Below are 20492 nucleotides of genomic sequence, written 5' to 3'. Positions count from 1 at the left end.
TTTATTGATTTTACTTTGAAAACATTTGAAATTAAAATTGGTACTATTCGATACTTGCGTTTTTTTCGTATTTTACAAAATGCGTATACGGGCTATATTATGCAAATGTTTAATTAGTTGGGCTGAGCTAATTAGCCAAAGTATTCATTAGGGGCGCCTAGGTATGATGGTTTGGGATCTAAGGAAGATATCTGTGAAGAAAAATCTTAAGATTTATTGATCTTACTTTGAAAACATTTAACATACCGTAGTACCTCTTACTGCCTGTAACGGTTGTTATCGCGCCGCCGTTGCTTCGTCATGACGGTGTGTTGACAGGTTGTTTTGAAATTTGGTGCCAGCACCAAATTTCTCGCCAGCACCAAATTTGGTGCTAGCACTAAATTTAGTGCTGAGTTCAGCCTGGTAACCATGCTCACGACTAGACTACAAACAGGTACAAACACACGCACGGGACAACAAGATGGTGGTAGAATTATTTAATGACAACCAAAACACGGCTCAATCGGTAGAAAATTACCCTGCAAGTCTGTCTAACATCGCTGGCCGCCAAGACCATCGTAGGCCGATACCTGCACGCCGAAGCAGGGTCTTCTCTTTGCGTACAAATCGTGGGGTTGTAGTGTAAGGTTGTGAGCGAACTTCACTAGCTTGCAACAACCAAAGGTGAACTTTTTTCCTAATTCTAGAAAAAAAGGGGGCTGGGCCAGTATTTCTATTAAGGCTACCTCGTGAGCAGGCCTCTAGAATTAGCCACCAGATACAGTTGTGACAGCTCCATGACTGGACATAGACGCAGTGACTGTATTGGGAGCTATAGATTCATTTTTTCGAAATTTTGACATTATCGGTCATACATAGGACCGATATAGGCTAATGTCAAAATTTCGAAAAAGGAATCTGGGGCCTGGTCACTGGGTCTACACTGGACACTAGTTTCGGAGTCGGCTGTCCAACCCAAGGCTCATTTTACCAAGCCAGCCACCAGTTGTTACTTGCACTACTAGCAGCCTACCTGCACACTGTACAAATACATGTACATGTTATTTCATAATGGGGGGGGGGGGGTTGAAATTTGCATGATTGGTTAAATGGATAACTTTCCGTATGGCGCCACCACTTTTTCACTCATTTTTACAAAAAGGGATATCTCATTGAGGTAAACTAGATACTATCTTATTTCATATCGAATGAAAAAGTGGTGGCGCCAGACGGAAACTTTTCCGGTTAAATTTCTTTCAAATGTTTAATATTTGCAGAAGAAAAAAAAAGCGGGGCCTGTTTTGAAATTTTTTTTTATTTTCAAATGCAATTATTTTTAGTAATTCATACATTAAGTCATTAGTGTAGTCCAGGAGTCGGAAACCATTTTCTTTCAATGTCACCACTCTTCTTTCTTAGTCATGGCAAAGCAAATGTTCCCTGCAACAGTTCCCTGCTAATCCATAAAATATGTCTGTTGTAAGTGCGGAATTCCCTGCTTCTGTAAGCGCCAATTCTTTGCTTTAGCCATGAAATTTTGTCCTGGTGTGAACAGAGATATTTGAAGCCATTGGACACTTTCGGTACAGAAAATAATTAAAAATTCACAGATTTTCAAATAACTTACAGGGTTTACAGGAGGTAGTGGTGAAAGACTTCTCTTGAAATATTATTCCATGAATGTTTTACTTTTTGAGAAAACGTTAAAACAATATCAATTCTCGATAGCGAGAATTACGGATTTATTTTAAACACATGTCATGACACGGCGAAACGTGCGGAAACAAGGGTGGGTTTTCCCGTTATTTTCTCCCGACTTCGATGACAAATTGAGCCTAAATTTTTACAGGTTTGTTATTTTATATAGAAGTTGTGATACACAAAGTGTGGGCCTCGGACAATACTGTTTACCAAAAGTGTCCAATGGCTTTAAGGAATATTGCAGAATTGTTTTTTTTTTTCAAACAAAACAGTTGCTGGCAGTGTAAGCACTTTATGTATTCACCCATATACACATAAACTGACAAACCTGTAGATGTTTGAGATTGATCAGCCATCTGGGTCAAAAGAAAATAGTTACAAATCGATTAGAGGCCAATACACATGTTGCATGGCATTGATGCAAAACAAAAACTGAATAAAACGCTCACTGAGTGATGAACTCCAAAAGTGAAACTATATATTATATTAATTTATTTCACATCAGACTAATCCAGACAAAGAACAATTTCAGTGGATGTTTTCTACTATCACCATCATTAGACATTTTAGACAGTGTAAGTTTCATGTAAATCTGTGATCTTCCGAAAATATTTCTTACCAATTCTGTAACGTTCCTTTATCTGGAATAAATACCCTTTACCCTTGCTCATAATTATTTCAACCATAAAATTGTTTTTGAAAGCTAGTGTCTGTTTGATATTTTCCTCTGCAGATGTTGTTGCATCCTCTTCTCTAATCCACGGAATATCAGACCTCGGATTATCAAGATTTTCCACATCTGGACTTCTGACTGTATGGATTAATTCCTGTTGAAATTGAGTTTGAATTATTCAAATTATTTCATTCCTAGCTCAACACTCAACAGACTGTTTTCCATGAACCAATACAAAAAGGCGAGAAAATAAGAACATGGAAGTTCAGACTCCGAGTCACTGTATTTATACACTGGCAAAAAAATGTCTGATATTTTTATCTTTTACGCGGACGACTCCAGGAAGTGGGCGAAAGAGTTGCAAGAGCAGTTGACCCAAAAAGGGTACAGTTGCTTCGACCAGGAGGACAGAACCACGCTAGGGGAGACCATCTTCGAGACAATACCCAAGTGCACTCGAGAATGTGGTGTTTGCCTCGTTGCGCTAAGTACAGCATGTCTGGAGGACATGCGTTACATGTTCGGAGTCGATATGGCCCTTTATAGTCACATTTCTGGGATCTGCAATATGGTTGTGATTAAAGTGGAATCTTGTAGAGTACCTGATGCATTGCAAACAACATGTGTACTCGATGTCCAGGAGCGCGACTATTTTGATTACCTCCTCACCCAAATAGCCAAAGGTAATGAATTATTTCTAAACTTTTTTGTTCCAGAATAAATCACTATTTACAGTCGTTATTTAAAGAGAAGTCAAAATAGAATTTAGACAGTTCATAAACTATCATATTAGGCTAGTTAACACCATGCGCAGACATTGTGTCAGACAGCCAGTGTATAACTTAGTTATTTTGGGGTTGAAAAAGACAAATTTACAAGAGCTGGACATGAACCAACAACTTCCTGATTAACGCGCTGGGGGTCTCCAATTGAGACTTTCTAGCCATGTGTTGGCAAAATCACCCTATAAATTGTCAATATCCTTGACTGCAACTCTGAAATGATGTAAGAGATATTGTGTGTTTGTGAACCAGTGAATTTCATCTGGTTGATCAAGAAACTTTTACCTTTTGTGTATCAGGTCTGGAGAGAAGTCAAAATAGAGAACTGATTGCCAAGAAGGGCACCATTGGAAGTAATGGTATGTAAGAAATGAATTCGATTTTTTGTTGTTGAAAGAAGTGCGATTAAAGCAATCGCACAACATTGGTAAAAGTATTGTCCGAAGGCCTACACTTCGTGTATCACAACTGTGAAAATTTAGGCTCAATCGGTCATCAGAGTCGGGAGAAAATTACAGGAAACCCACCCTTGTTTCCGCAAGTTTCACCATGTCATGACATGTGTTTAAAATAAATCCGTTATTCTCAATATCAAGAATTGATAATTGTTTTAATGTTTTCTCAAAAAGTAAAGCATTTCACCATTACCTTCTGTAAACCCTGTAAGTTATTTGTAAATCTGTGAACTTTTGTTCTGTTCAGAAAGTGTCCAATGGCTTTAATGAAAATTAATAAGGTTAAAACATTTCATTCCAACTTGATTCGGTAAAATTCAGAACACAAACATAACGTGTGGGAAACTAAGTTCCACATTTTTGTATTAAGTTTCCTTGTCACAATATTAAAGAGAGTTGGTTGAAGTTATCTGTAACAAGTTATTAAATATTTTCTTGACAGAATTTCACAGCAGTTTTCTACCTGCCCACTATGTATCCCGTAACTCTGATGTGCAGATAATTCTAAGCAGACTCTTCTTAGGAGGAAGTAGCTCCGTTGGAATCATAGAAGGCCATCAACCAACTTCAGATGCTACTGTCAAAGAGACGATGCAAGGAAAGACATCAAGAGATTCTGTAGGTATTTGGGGCATTGGGGGCCTAGGGAAAACTGTTCTAGCCAGGATGGTTTACACGGAAGCCAAGATGAAATATCTTATGCATACAGCTTGGGTTGTATTTGGTCAGAGTCCATATCTTGTCGGGATCTTTGAGGATCTCTATTACCAGCTTGTAGGAAACCGTTGCAGCTTCGGCAATCAGGAAGCCGCTCAACGGTGGTTAAAATCTTGGAGCCAGACTAAACAGGTATTTATAGTACTTGATGATGTCTGGAATCCTGATCATGCTGAGTTGTTTAATGTGCTGGGGCTAAGGGGTAGGTACCTGATCACAACTCGTGACCAGCGTGTCCTACTGCAGATCAATTCGAGCATTCATGAACTTGGACATTTCCAGCGACATGACTCAAAGAGGTTGCTCTTACAAGTGGCAAACACATCTGAAGAGGATATTGTGAAGAATAACTTAGAAACAACAGTTTCAGAAATCCTGAATATATTGAATGACATCCCACTAGCCATTGCAACCGTAGGTGCATCTTTTCGAGTGGTTGAAACGGAATCCTTTCAGAAGACCATCTGGGAGGATGCTCTTTCAGATTTAAGAGAAGGTGGAGAATCTGTACTAGATAAACTAGATAAAGCCTTTGATCTCAGTTTCCAAGCTTTGAGCCCATACTTACAAAACTTGTTCATTCATATGGCACTCTTTCCGGAAGATGTAGAGATTTCCAGTAAAGTAGTTTCACTGGTTCAGTTCTCGAAAGTTGATATTTCCAAGGTCAGTAAAGAGCAGGTCAGTCGCCAAGTACGTCGAGGTCTTAGGCAATTAAAAGAAAGATCTCTCCTTCAGTTTTCGAGAGAGGCTGAGGGAGCGACATATTACTTGATTCATGACCATCTCCTTCGATTTGTGAAACAAAAGGCGCGAAGAACAGAGCCCAATGGTTTACAAGTTCTTCACCGCTCGTTGTTGGACGCATACAAAACACATCACATAGACATCAAAGATGAGAACAGAAACCAAGCAAGCTCATCTGATGAGGATCATGATGATGAGGAGGAGGAGGTTGCGGAAAGGGAGGAGCGGCTTGAGACTGGAAAAGAAATGTGCAATTTTCCGTGGTGGGAAGTCCATGATGACGGCTACTTTTACAACCATATTGCCTTTCACTTGACAAGGGCTGGCCTATCATCTGTATACGAAGGCCTTCTTCTAAACTATCAATGGCTGAAAGCAAAGATTACATACACTAGTGTTCCAGGTCTTCTTGCTGATATTGATGTTTTTGTGAAGATGAATCAAGTCAGAAAGTCGATCAAACTGCTTCATGGGGCTCTGCTTTTAAATGCTGACTCTATATGTCAAGATAAAAATCTACTTGGACCTCATTTAGTTGGATGCCTTGGAGAAGTCAAGAATCCAGACATACAAAAGTTAATATGTGAGACTAAAAGTTGTTTATTTTTTTCTGAGATTCCTGTGTTTGTTCCTCAAAGACAGTGTCTCACCCAACCAGGTCGAGTCTTAAAGAAGATATTTTGTCACAGCTTTGGAGAAGCAATACTATCTGCAACTGTAAGACAGTCGGGAGTAGAGTTCCTGACAGGGTCGTCTTCGGAGGCAGGGTCAGTGCGTCTAGGACGAATGACCACTGGAGAGTCCGTCTGTCTAGGGGATGCCGCATCATGTCACAGCAGTCTGGTGACTTCTCTAGCTTTAGATCCTCATGACAGGTTCGTCATTAGTGCTTCTTGTGATTCAAGCTTGAAACTCTGGCCACTACCTGACAAAATTGGTTCTGGGATCAGAGGGAAAGTCAATACAATTGGGCACCATAAGGAGGATGTGTACTGTGTTGCTGTTACCAAGGATGGCCTTCGTGCAGTATCTGGTTCACTCGACCAAACAATTAAAATTTGGAATCTTGAAACTTGTCAGTGTTCTTCAACTTTACCTGCAGGCGCAGCTGTTCGCGGAGTCTGTGTTGCTGAAAATGATTCACTGATAATTTCATGTGGTGGAAACTCTAGTGTGGTTAAGTGGAACTTGAAAACGGGTAATCTAATAAAACGTGTCAGAGTTGGCACAGGCAGTATGGTAAATGGCATCACAAAAACATCAGATGAATCAATTTTAGCCTTGGCATGCTCTGATAAGACTGTAAGAGTTGTTCAGCTGTCAACTTTGGAAGAAGAGGGAAAGCCTTTTGAAGGCCATGTGGATGATGTCATCTGCTGCTGCTTCTCTTTGGATAAGAGGTTACTTTTCAGTGGCGATAATGCGGGCCTGATGATCATTTGGTGTGTGCAATCTCGTGCTGTGCTGCAGGAAATCTTTGCCCACAGTGCTGCAATCAGGACCATCATGCTAACTCCAGATCAAAAAACTATCTTGACCAGCTCCACGGATGATTGTATAAAGCTCTGGAGGAACCAGCACATGAAGCAGACCAGGCACCTCCTCCGGGGAAAAGATCCTCTTAGTATTCACAGGGATGTGGTTACTCACTTAGCTATCAGTCCATCAGGGAAACTGGCAGCATCAGCATCCCGTGATAAAATCATTGGAATCTTGGATGTAGAGATGTCTAAGCTGATTGAAAGCCTATTAGGACATGAAGACTGTGTCAACACTGTTGAGTTCCTTCCTCTTCAACATTCAGGGGAACATGATGGCCTTGATCAAAGTGGATACAAACAAGAGTCAACCGTTGTGTCTGGTAGCAAAGATGGGAAAGTCATTGTCTGGAATTGGAAAGAAAGAAGTAAATACCTACTTGGTAGTCATCCCCACAGTGTTGAATGTCTTTGCGTCTCAAAGAGTGGCTCCTTTGTTTTCTCAGGATCTGTGGACAGCTTCATTCTGATGTGGGATCCATGGAAGAGGTTTCTGGTTTGTAAATTCTCTTGTGGTGACAGAGCTGGGATTCGTCATTTATCCTTGATGTGTGATGGTCGTAAACTTTCAGCTGGTCTGAAAGGGTCAATAATAGCTTGGAATGTTGAGCCAATCATCAAGAAATGTCAGGGAAGTAAACTTGCTGAGGAAAATGCATCAGAGATTCACCAAAGTTTCAACTCAGAGATGATTGTATCGCCCTCTGCTGTGCTACTTGAGCCGGAACCTATACCTCTTCCCGTTTCTGCATTACCATTGAATGAGATCTTCATTTTCGCCAACTTACCAAACAACAAGCTTGCTGTCTCCAGGTCAAAGATGAAGCGTGAAAACAAGCTGACAGCTGGTCATCGAAAGGGAGACACAATCACGGCCCTCCATGTTTCTGATGATGAGTCTATGATATTTTCTGGTTCCTTGAATGGAAGTGTGAGAATCTCTTGGCGAGTTGGTTGTAAGGTTACCAAAGCGCTTAGTGGTCCATGGCAAGGCAATTCCAAGTCTTGCGCAATTACTGCTGTAACAGCATTGTGCACAGGTCGCTTTGTCATTGCGGGATGCCAGAACGGAGAGATTTGGATGTGGGATTGTAGAAATTATGATGCAACCAGTAACGACAAAACCACAAGTGATTCCCCCAAACCATATCAAATTGGTGTACTTGATGCAGCTGTCAATAATTTGAGTATCTTAGGTGAGAATACAGTTGTAGCCAGTAGTGAGAGTAAGGTTAACCCTGTCATCCAATTATGGGAATTGTCATCTCTCATAAACTGCAAGGAAGATGAAAACCCACTGACTGGTCCTGTAGTCCCTTCTGCTCATTTGCTCAAATGCCATTCCGGATCAATTTTGGATGTTCTAGTTGTAGACGAATCACGTCTGGTGTGTTCCTCTGATGATGGTAAACTGTTAATGTGGACAATTACTCGGCATCCTGGAGGTCATGTTCTAGTCGAATGCAGTACTGTCTTCAAAGCTGAATTATATTCTGTACGTTGTCTCGCAGTTACTCCATGCAGGCAGATCATCTTGTGTGGTACGTGTCAGAACTATATTGAAAAGTGGACCATCGAAGAGATGGAGTGCGAATCCAGATTGCCTGTGAAATTCAACCTCAAGAAGTTGGTGGTCCTGCCTGATAATCAAAGGTTTATGTGTATGTATGATGACTTGAGCATTGAAGTACGCTGTCTGAAAGGCGGTGACAGTCTGACAGAGTTCCGAGCTTTTCAAAGTGCCTTTGGGCATTTCTGCACTCTCCTTGAACATACTGCCATCTCAGACAGTGTGTACTGCTCAGTAAAAGTATGGGACTGGAACACGAGTAGAGTTAAGTGTCATGTCGGGACTCAATTAAGTCTGGCCAACTCGGCAGCATTGCCATTGTATCGCCGTGAACCAGAATGCATGTCTCCAAGTATTCAAAAACATTCCAGAAGAATAACGGCTCTCGATTGGTTTGGGATGAGTCATGTGGTAACTGGTTCGTACGACTGTCACTTAAAACTCTGGCATCTCTCAGAGGAATCGGCTAGTTGCATTTGCCAGTTTGTATTCGAGCACACAGTGACAGCTGTACGATCAGTGACCAGTAAGTCGATTGCAGTTGGCCTGAGTGATGGAAATGTGTACTTCTTGGATGTTCTGAATATTGGTTCTTAAAATTGTTTAACCCAGTAATTGTGCGATAAGGTCAATCGACATAAGCCAAATTATTCAGTGAATATTAAATTAGTTGTGTATGAAAAATAGGGTTTTTTTAAATCGTTTTTTAAAAGGTTTTTGTTTTTTCCCAGAATTTTATGATTTGTGTGGAAAATACGTTATGACATTCTAATTTAGGGACACCATGACTCTAGATTCAAAACAAGAAAAAAGGGTTCCTTCTTAGTTTGAGGGTGCTGCCTTTTCCAGAATGGTTCAGAAAGTCGCAGTTAATGAATATGTAGAAGATGCTAATCATGACATCACATGTTTGCAAAAAGGAAATGAAAAGTCTAAACTTGATGCAGGCACAAGGTCTACATGAACATAAAACACCAACAAAAGGGAGAAGAAAAAAACAGTTTTTAATAGCAGTCAACTATTGATAAGGTGAAAAATATTAAGCTATTTGTTGTATTATATCGTCGTGTGCCCGGCAAAAGGACGTAAGGGAAAGTTCCCGGCAGAAGGACGTAAGCAATTTATGTTAAAATTTGTGTTTCAAGAATTATGAGCGGGAAAGTTTGGTAAATTTGTTGCCATGCAAAAGTCATTCTAGAAAGGTTAAATTCTGCATGGGGAATGGGGAAACATGTCTTCAGGGTAATTCTAGCAAAAGAACAAACAAAAATGACATATTTTTCATGTCAGGAGCCATTTTGTTGCTTACGTCCTTTTGTTACTGGGACGAACTACTTTATGTTCCCGGCAAAAGGGCGTAAGGCCTTACGCCCTTTTGCCGGGCACACGACGATATGTGACTTAATTTGGAGTTGGATTATGGCAACACAATTACTTAACTTCCTGTGTTATCCAGGAGCATCTTGTTTTGCAAAAATGCTGCAAAGCGCTTATGAATTAGCCACATTGGACTAAGATATTAAATTGTGGAGCTTTGTGGCATTATACATGGCAAACCAATGGATGGAACTCGATGCCTGCTTCATTTATCAAATGACAAGGATTTGTGAAAGGGGGTATAAATTATAACATGTATATTTTAATCAAATCTATTGTAGTGATATGAGGTCTCATTTATAGCAAATATTAATTTATTTTGAAAATATTCCCACCATATAAAAAAGTTTTGCTCCAGTAACCTTTGTTTGCAATCAAATACACCCTATATTTTTAAATTTATATCTGTGTTTATGTGTGTGAATTTTTTTTATATAAATGAACAGGGATTTGTGTGCTACATGTTTATAAGAACCAGTTAATATTGTTATTATTTAACAGGGTTTTCATTTCAACTGTGTTGCATTTTGTTGCATTTAACAGGGTTTTAATTTCAACTGAGTTTTCAATTTCAATTGTGCTGTTTTTTAAATGCAATTGTGCTGTTTTTTTTAAATGCATTTTACAGGGTACTTGGAAAACACCTGATAGTGTGTATAGCAGAGCTGCTAACTCTGTATAGCAGAGCTGCTAACTCTCCTTAATTCTGCAGAAAGTTTCCTGAAAAAAACCCCAATCTTTCCAAATTCTGATAAACAAAGTTGACAATCTCCCTGACTATCGAAACTTTGTTCCTGTTACGTTGAATGTAAACCTAACTATCTCCCTGATTGGTGTACACAATCTTCCTGATTGCAAGATGGAATGTTGGCAGCTCTTGGTTAGGGTAGTAGCTTTATGCTTTACTTAGGCACAACACTTTTTAATATTAAACTCAGTTTATTGTTAAAGGCAGTGGACACTGTTGGTAATTACTCACAATAATTATTAGCATAACACTTTTCTTGGTGACGAGTAATGGGGAGAGGTTGATGGTATAAAACATTGTGAGAAACGGCTCCCTCTTCGTTTTCGAGGAAGAAGTAATTTTCCACGAATTTGATTTCGAGACCTCAGATTTAGAACTTGAGGTCTCGAAATCAACCATCTAAACGCACACAACTTCGTCTGACAAGGGTGTTTTTGTTTCTCATTATTATCTTGTTATTTTATGCATATGTTGAGATCCACCAAATGTGAATTACCAATAGTGTCCAGAGTCTTTAAACTCAATTTATTGTTAAACATTTATTTTGAGTGCGAATCTCCGCAGAGTGTGCTTTGGATCAAAACGGGTAAACTTGCTCTGAAGTTGATTATGTGTATATTTTATAGTAAAATTTTAAATAACTTGATAAAAACAAGGCATTTTCGGTACTTGACAAGTTGTGTTAAGATTTTGTCAATAATGTTTTGATACATTTGCAGGTAAACTTGAATCCACTCATGATGCAATAAGACATACAAATTATTACGTGGAAATACTTATTATATAACAGTACTTACTAAATCGTGTTCTTCAATTGAGTTTGGGTCAAGTATTTTAAGATGTAAAAATGTGAAAAAAATAAGCAATTTGGTCGGAGGAATGTCAATTTCCTCACATAAATAAATATAGTATGTATTTAAAGAAGCACTCTAAGGTTAAATTGAGTTTTTTGATCCGATCATTTTCATGTAGACGTCTTTATAAAACGGGGGGGGGGGAGTTTGACGTCTCCAACCTCATTTTAAAAATGGTGTAAAATGCCACTGTGTTTGATGAAAATTTTCATCAAAATCAAAAAATTGTTTGATGGTGTAAAACATGTGATATGCAACAACTGAAATGAAGCTTATTATTATCTTTAATCTACAAAAATAGCTAATTCAAAGTCAAATCGGAATTTTCGGGTCAAACCGGACCTGTCATTTTTAATAGATTTTTTTGTTTCTTTGGCACGCCATACTCACTATGTTTAGAACAAAATAATAGACCTTTGTGTCGCATGCAATTATGTCCTCTATGCAATACTATCCGGAGGATATTGCATATGCAATAATGTCCGCCGGACGGTATTGCATATGCAATCGTGTCCGCCCGGACGCTGCTGCATAATGCAATTGTGTCCGCCCGGATACATTTGCATATGCAGTTGTGTCCGAGGAGGAGGGGGTCATAAGTGGGGGCTCACGCCCTCCCCATTACCCCCATCGTTACGTCACTGGAATACTGATAAAAGAATTAGACAGATAGACCTTTTATGTCGTCCCTGGGAGACTAGTATCAGAAAAAGAGTATTATCCCTTATATTGTATTGGTGCCGTCTTGCTTTGTTTTGAAACACAACCTTTTGTGCCACATGTAGAAAAAGGAATGGCCCAAATGCATGAAATACAACATTCCCGATCAATGATAGACCTCCAGCCCTCACAGGGACCGCCTTGTTAGTTATTGTACCTCAAATCTGACCATGATTTACAGCACAGAAGACAATACCCCCAATGGAATAAATACAAAATAAATAAAAAACCCGCTCACAAACCAATTCCAAACATCTGGCGCGTTTACATTGTATTTTACGTCGTAAGATGAAAGTTAGTATTTTCCATAAGCGGCGAGTCAAGTGTTATCGTGATATCCAGGCAAAAATGCATTCAATGTTTCAGATAAGAAAACAACTGGGTTGTATATATGATCGACTGATTTAACCCAAGGTCCAGTTTACTGAGGATATAGGTAAGATGACTTTGTTTTTGATATCCTGGTTGGATTCACTCGTTATGGTGATTAAAGGCACTGGACACCTTTGGTAATTGCCACAGACCAGTCTTCTCACTTGGTGTATCTTAACATAGGCCTATGCATAAAATATCAAACCAGTGAAAATTTGAACTCAACTGGTCGTCGAAGTTGCGAGGGAATAATGGAAGCAAAATGGTGTCCACCCGATAGTCCGAAGGTCCGTTAGTCCGAAGGTTCGATAGTCCGAACGCACAAATTTCACATAACAGGGGGTTCATTAGTCCGAAAATGAAATAGGGTTCGTTAAAAATGAACACGTTGTCTATAAACAGCGTTTGTAACCGTTTGTTATGAAATGCACATGGTTGGAAAGATGTTTTAAAAGTAGAATACAATGATCCACACAAATTTGCCTCGAAATTGCGTGGTTTTTATTTTACTGTGCGCACTAACTCTGGTCAGCCATTCAAAAATTTGACTCCCATAATGGCCGACCGTGTTAGTCGACGAGGTAAAAGGATCGAAAATCGTGCAATTTCGAGGCATGCTTGTGTGGATCATTGTATTCAACATTTACAATATCTTTCTACCCATATGCATTTTATAACAAACGGTTACAAACGCTTTTCAAAGACCAACTCGACCGATCCAAGGCAACGTGTTCCTTTAATCCGAACATTTGATGCGATAGTCCGAAGGTTCATTAGTCCGAAGGTTCATTGATCCGACGGTTCACTGGTCCGAAGGTTTAGTAGTCCGAAGGTTTAGTAGTCCGAAGGTTTAGTAGTCCGAATCGACAATAAGGTCCGATAGTCCGAATCGACGATCGAATAATTTGAAACTGTTTATTTTATGTCGGTGAAACAATTTGGAACAAGAAGCCGCATCTAGCGATTTCGGTTACGGTGACCCATCATCAGGGAATTCTGTCCCCATTATGGGGAATTAACATGGGCTGGAGGATCGGAGGAATATTCAAAAGAGGGCGCTTTGAGAAGAAGTCTGTATACACAGTTCGCCGTGTAGGGTACAATCTCCGGGGGACAGAATCTCAGCGGGACATCCACAACGGCCGTAGACGTTATCTGCAGATGGACTTTCTGCGATCCAGCCAGCCAAAGCTAATACCGAAAAGCCGTCAATTTTGACACGGCCCAAGTGTTAGTCTTGATGCAAAATGTTCTTGTGAGCTGGAAAAACCAATGTACATAGTTGAGTAACAATGAACGTCTTATACGAAGACTACCCATTATCGCTTGCGGACCCCCCCCCCCCCATCCACATCAATAAACTAGCTCTCCAATTTAGTTTTGTATTTGTTTTGCTATAATATTAAAGTCACCTGGAAATATAATTTTTTTTCTTTCAAACATAAGAGTATATGCTTACGAACAATAAAACAATTTTTTAGTAATTGTTTGTCACGATTTATTAGTTTAAACAATATATAAAGTTGTTTTGGGGCTGACTTCGCCTACCCCTTTTGTAACGTCAATCGAGGCAGACTTTGCCTGCAACGCGTATAGTAAACACACGTGCAAAGTACATGTACGTCCAAGTCGTGAGTTGGTACATTTCAAAAAGTGTTTTTCTGCATTCAGCAGCAATACACCTGGTCGGCATTGCCGGAAAAAACAAAAAACTAATTTTTTGAAACGTACAAACTCACGACTTGGTCCGTACATGTACTTTGCAATTGTGTTTACTCTACGCATTACAGGCAAAGTCTGCCTCGATTGACGTCACGAACAGCGCCCTCTCGGGTCGGGGTCTACTCTTAAATTTGTAAATAACATAAGAACTGATTTTATAAAACCTTAGTTAACTGTTTATTCACATAACACTCATCAAAACACATATATTAGTGACAAAAGCTTTATTTTAAAAAAATACCACTTCCAGGTGACTTTAAACAATTCATAATAGAGGGGAAAAAACCTTGCCAGATTGACTGGTGATAACTCGTATAAAACGAAGAATGATTGTTATGATGCTAAGCATTTCCCAAAGAACTTTGATCATCTTCAACAATGGATTTTTTTTTTGCAAATTTGTTTTGTTGATTTTCAGAAACTTGATACGCCTTTCCATTTCCAACTAACTTCCGTCTGTATTCCATCAAGGTAGTTTCGAATCTCTAGAGTGCAATTTCGGGGTCTGATTTATTTAGGCATTATCTGGGCTGTGATCAAATTTCGACAAGAATGCGCCGCCTGAGAATCGTTAATCACCAATCCACGCTTACCCAACACTTGGTTGCCATAAATTATCTTGAACATTTCACGGAAGATCATTATTTCCTTTACATATTTATGATGAGTCATACAAAGCAACATTTACAATCGATAATTAATATTTATAAATCGATAACGCCTATTGCCATAATGGCAATAGTTGTGAATTGGGGGCGATCCGAACACATCCGGTCAGGCTGGTATCTGGCGTTATTCAGGGTGCGTTCGTTTAATAATAATGAACCTCTTTTGTAGAGCGCATATCACAATCACAGAGAAGTCCCTATGCGCTTTGAGAAGAAAACAAAAGAGAAGTAAAAGTTAATAGAGATGTGAAGTAAATACAAAAGGAAAATTTAGTTGATACAGAAAGAAGCACTGAAGGCTATTGCAAAAATAAATGTGTTTTTAACTTTGTCTTAAATAAATTCACTGTTTGAGCTTGTTTTATGGTGTCCGGAAGACTATTCCATAATTCTGCTGCTGCTGCCGCAAAAGCTCTGGCCCCATAAAATTTAGTAAAAGTCGAGGGACAAACTAAGAGAGACCTGGATTTAGAGCGGAGATTGCGAACTGGATGATATTTTTGGATGAGTTCCTGGAGATAAGTTGGACCTAAACCTTGCAAACATAAGAAAGTTAATGAAAGTATCTTATACTGAATACGGTGTTTTATCGGAAGCCAATGTAAATCATGCAAAATAGGAGAAATGTGTTCACGCTTTTGAGTACGTGTCACCAATCTAGCAGCAGAGTTTTGGATTCTCTGATGCTTGTTAATATGTACACCAGGAAGACCATACAAAATGCTGTTACAAAAATCAATGCGAGACATTACATGTGCATGGACGAGTCTTTCTGTTGATTTCTTGTTTAAGAATGACCGTATTGTACCAATTTTATGAAGAGCAAATGAAGCAGCTCTACAGGTATCATTAACATAAGCATGCATTGTAAGATGGTTATCAAGTTTGACGCCAAGATTTCTGGCAGAATCTGCCACTGTAATGACAGCCATGTCATCAAGGATGAAAGACTCGAGTTGATGACTCTGTCTGAATTTACTGGTAAAGTGAAGAACCTCAGTTTTATCTGCATTAAGTTTGAGATCATTCTGAACAGACCAATATTTTATATCTAAAACACAAGCCTGTAGTTTTTGAACCGCATCATATTGTTTACCATCTTCAATGAATACATAAACTTGAGTATCGTCTGCATACATCATACATTTCAAATTGTGATGAGAAATAATGTCCTGCAGTGGTGCTGAATACAAAGTGAATGCCAAAGGGCCTAAGACAGAGCCCTGAGGGACACCATGGGTGGATGATGAATGGGTGAGATTTAGAGCTTCCAATAACTACAGAGTGACTTCTGTTTTTAAGGTAAGAAGTGAGTAGTTTCAGTGCATTTCCGCCTATCCCATATCTTTTCTCCAAGCGTGCCCTGGGTCGACCCTGGACTGGCCCGGTGCGTTCGAATAGTTTTGACGTCATTCCAGGGGCTCACCCGGGTCAGCCCCCAGTGCCCTGCTGGTGGAGTGGGTCACTTAGGGGCTGGCCCCAGGTGCATGACGTCACTACGAGAGCGGTGAGTGTTCGTTCGTTTAGCTCTTGTCAGGGGCTCACTCGAGTGAGCACCGAGGGGTAGACCCAGGGAAGCTAAACGAACGCACCCTCAGTCTCGAAGTTTGACGTCAGATGCTCAGGCATCAACTTTTTGTCGCAAGCTATTACTCGGCACGAATTACGCGTGGAATGAGGTGCATCCTGGTCTAGCTAGCGATCAAGTGTGATCGCTAGCTAGACAAGCATGCACCTCAATCAACAGTTCGCACTTGCGCAATGGGTATTTGCCAAAAGGTCTAAATCAAAAGTGCAATTATATATAATGCGCCCTCTCTCGGCCGTATTTTTCCCATTATGATGCCCACCAACGAAAATTCAAACCCACCAAGCTACAGCAGTGCCTCAAATCTCGCTATTATGTTTCATCTTTGCAGTGTGTCATTTAACAAGTTCTCAGTTGGCAAAGATACCGTGAACTTGTTCCCGTTCCGTGTCAATGTCGGGTCGGATAAGACGTATCTTGTTTCGCTGCCAGCACGCAAACCCTCCACGTTGTGATTTACGGCAAGTTGGAGAACCCGAACGGTGCCATCGAAAGGTTGGAATTCTTCGGGGTCGGCCTTAGTTCCGGAAACTCGGAAGTTCGTTTCTTGTGTGTTGTTTCTGCATTGTCTCAAAACATTGGTGGCGCAGAGTGAAGACAGGGGTAGGGGTGGAATGGAGCTGTGTTTAGAAGGCTACGAAACGTGTTGTCGAATCACCTCCTGCTCCTCCCACACTGCACGCCAAGCGCAAATGAAGAAACAATATTTTAGGGATGTAATCAGTGTTTTTGTAGTCGTTGAGACTGGTCTTGGTCTCTCGAAACCAATTTGTTGGGTCTCCCCCTCCCCACCCATTGGTCTCGGACGTCTTGGTCTTGGTCTGGACATGATGGTCTGGACGGCCTTGCACTTGGTCCCCCCTGTCTGTTCTTGGTCTTGGTCTACTTTGGTCTCGGACTGCCTGGTCTTGACTACAACACTGGATGTAATCCATCCACCCAGAAGCACTTGGTAAATATGTGCTGCAAAACTGTACCCCCTCCATCGTTTCTAAAAGTCTAAATAGCGGATGAGAAAAGTCCACTCTAATCAGTCAGAATTGACCGATTATCCGGGTCCCATAGGGCTTCATCCGGTGTCAAAGTTCTCTTATAAAGGGTCATCATGACGTAGAATCCAAGTTAAAGTTCCATTGGTGTTTTTTTTTTTTATTACCAAAACTGGGTCAGGTTGACCCGGAAATGAGTCAGGCCTTCTTAGGACCTGGAATGCGCGTGTTAAAGTACCTTTTTTAGAATGCGAGGTCGTGGCCGAATTTAACGACTTTTTGGCTACAGATTTTGACCATCATACAAATTGCAATGGTAACTGGTGAATAATAATATTGAGAATTGGCCATAGCCTGAACATCTGACGTCACACTTCGAGGGTCTTTATCCTTCCAGATAAAGACAGGGGCCCAGTCTTAAATGGCCGCAGCTACAGCCAAAGTCGCCTTAAATGGCACCCTCTATTCCTCGGTTGATACGTTGTAAATGTCAATGTTGATGAACATAGTACACAGGGGGGAAAAAACGAGAAAAAAAACACAGTAACAACTTGATAGTAACAACTCCCATCTTGATAGTAACATGAAATGCCAAATCGGTGACTTATTTTGCAAAACTGTAAGACTTATGAATGACATCTAGAAAAAAAATGGTACTGGTAAACTTGCTGGTACGACCATGTTCTAAATCTCTTTTGTGTGAGAGATATCTCTGAAAAGAGCAGGTGTCTTTCTAGACGTTCCGAACAGTCGTCCGGGAAGACTAACTGTAGATTCGGAGCTTACAGACAGTGAACACTATTGGTAATATTGTCAAAGACCAGTCTTCTCACTTGGTGTATCTCAAAATATGTATGAAATAACAAACCTGTGAACATTTCAGCTCAATCGGTAGTCGAAGTTGCGAGATAATAATGAAAGAAAAAAACACCCTTGTCACACGAAGTTTTGTGCTTTCAGAACGATGCTTGATTTCGAGACCTCAAATTCTAAATCTGAGGTCTCGAAATCAAATTCGTGTAAAATTACTTCTTTTTCAAAAACTACATTACTTCTTCAGAGGGAGTCATTTCTCACAATGTTTTATACCATCAACCTCTCCCCATTTTAATACCAGTAAATGTGTTATGGTAGTAATTATTTTGAGTAATTACAAATAGTGTCCTCTGCCTTTAAACAAGCTTTCTTTTTTCGTGCTGTTAAATTTTCACTTCTTGGCGTGAGTCTTTGCTTCGGGGCAAAATGTTAACTTTGTGGTAAGTAAATAATCACAATTTCCGAATGTCATACGAGATTGCCAGATTTACTAGCTGCCATTTTGTAAAGATATTTACCTCAGTTCTGTCATATCGATTTTCTTAAGAACTTTGAAAGTCAGACCGGTGTCAGATGCAATTGTGTCCGCCATTCAATAATGTCCGCTCCGGACACTTTTACATATGCAATCGTGTCCGGGGCTATGCAAAAACCGTCCAGTGGACACGTACATGACTGTACATCATGTGCGCGCGTAAGCGAGCGTGCATGCACTGAACCTACGCACAAACTTTATGATTGCAGCGAATACCCGACGGCCGAACACTCCCCATGTCACTCATGAATGGCGAACGTGTTCCGTCGACCAAGGGCGTTTAATTTACTGCAAGGACGGTTTTGCACGGGGCGGACACAACTGCATATGCAACTGTGTCCGGGAGGACACAATTGCATCATGCAGTGGCGTCCGGGCGGACACGATTGCATATGCAAACGTGTCCGGCGGACATTATTGCATATGCAATAATGTCCTCCGGATGGTATTGCATTGAGGACATAATTGCATGCGACACCGGCATACTGTGAAACTGAGCACTGCTCAAGAAACAAGTCGATGATAAGCACAACACACGTTTTGCTTATAACTGAATTCCTGCGAAAAATGCAATGTGGTTGATGTACAATTTTAGACAAAACAATACCCACTTAAAGGAACACGTTGCCTTGGATCGGTCGAGTTGGTCTTTGAACAGCGTTTGTAACCGTTTGTTATAAAATGCATATAGTTAGAAAGATGATTGAAAGTAGAATACAATGATCCACACACATTTGCCTCGAAATTGCGTGTTTTTCCTTTTACTTTGCGAACTAACACGGTCGGCCATTTCTGGGAGTCAACATTTGACTCCCATTAAAATGGCCGTGTTAGTCGACGCGGTAAAAGGAAAACAACACAATTTCGAGTGATACTTATGTGGATCATTATATCCTACTTTTAAAATATCTTTCTAATCATATGCATTTTATAACAAACGGTTTAATACAAGCACTTTTCAAAGACCAACTCGACCAATCCAAGGCAACGTGTTTCTTTAATTGACAAATTCCCACCCACACAATACGGCCCGACACACGCAATCATCCGGTAGGTCCTACCCACAAATTAAGCTGACGTTGCCGAATTTTTTTCTAGCAGAACTTGTTTAGAAATAACCAAGGTAACTTGTTCAAATCGGCGACATCTGTTACCCAAGCTAAAAATAACAAAGTCGAGAGGTCAACGAAGAGATTTGATGTACCGACATCACGACAGTAAAAACGGCATCCGGTTTGCAGCAATAAACGGTCGCTCGTACTTTAAACAAAAATGTTTAGGATTGTTAAACGTAAAACAGTGACAGAATTAAACATATTAAAGTCACCTGGAAATATAATTTTTTCTTCTTCAAACATTAGAGTATATGTTAATAAACAATAAAATAATTTTTTTAGTAATTGTTTGTAACGATTTATATGTTAAAAAATAGATAAAGTTGTTTGGGGGTGACTCCGCCTACCCCTTTTGTGACGTCAATCGAGGCAGACTTTGCCTCGATCGACCGAACACACGTACATTCAATTACATGCAAGTCCCAGTCGTGAGTTTGTGCGTTTCTAAACAAAAAAAGGCTTATTTCTTGCATTTTTCCGGCAATGTCGACCAGGTGTATTGCTGCTGGTGTATTATTGTTGCTGGAGGCAGCAAAACAACTAAAAATGGGGTCAGTTTGCAAAGTGGTCCGGTCCGACGTCTTTTCCAGTGCTGTGCAGCAAACACTTCGAGCCGTCGTGCTTCAAATATCGCGCCTCGATTGACGTCACGAGCAGCGCCCTCTCGGGTCGGGCCTACTTTTAAATTTGTTAATAAAATGGAAACTAAATTTTTAGAACCTTAGTTAACTGTGTATTCATATTCGTCTCATCAAAACACATATATTATAAAACACTTTATTTTGACAAAATACCACTTCCTGGTGACTTTAAGTTAGGATTT

The 20492-nt window shown here is 40.1% G+C and overlaps 1 protein-coding gene across 1 annotated transcript; it reads left to right on the top strand.

Annotated features, from left to right (window-relative positions):
* The first annotated feature begins 422 nt into the window (after positions 1-422).
* Positions 423-9292, top strand: LOC117297566 (apoptotic protease-activating factor 1-like). Its single transcript, XM_033780664.1, has 4 exons — positions 423-666; positions 2417-3039; positions 3438-3497; positions 4036-9292. Exons 2-4 carry the CDS (start codon positions 2661-2663, stop codon positions 8760-8762), a joined length of 5166 nt encoding a protein of 1721 aa, XP_033636555.1. The 5' UTR covers positions 423-666; positions 2417-2660; the 3' UTR covers positions 8763-9292.
* The last annotated feature ends 11200 nt before the right edge of the window (positions 9293-20492 follow it).

This window comes from Asterias rubens, chromosome 12 (assembly GCF_902459465.1).
Source record: "Asterias rubens chromosome 12, eAstRub1.3, whole genome shotgun sequence".
Taxonomy (NCBI): Eukaryota; Metazoa; Echinodermata; class Asteroidea; order Forcipulatida; family Asteriidae; genus Asterias; species Asterias rubens.
This window is presented reverse-complemented; position numbering and strand designations above follow the sequence as displayed.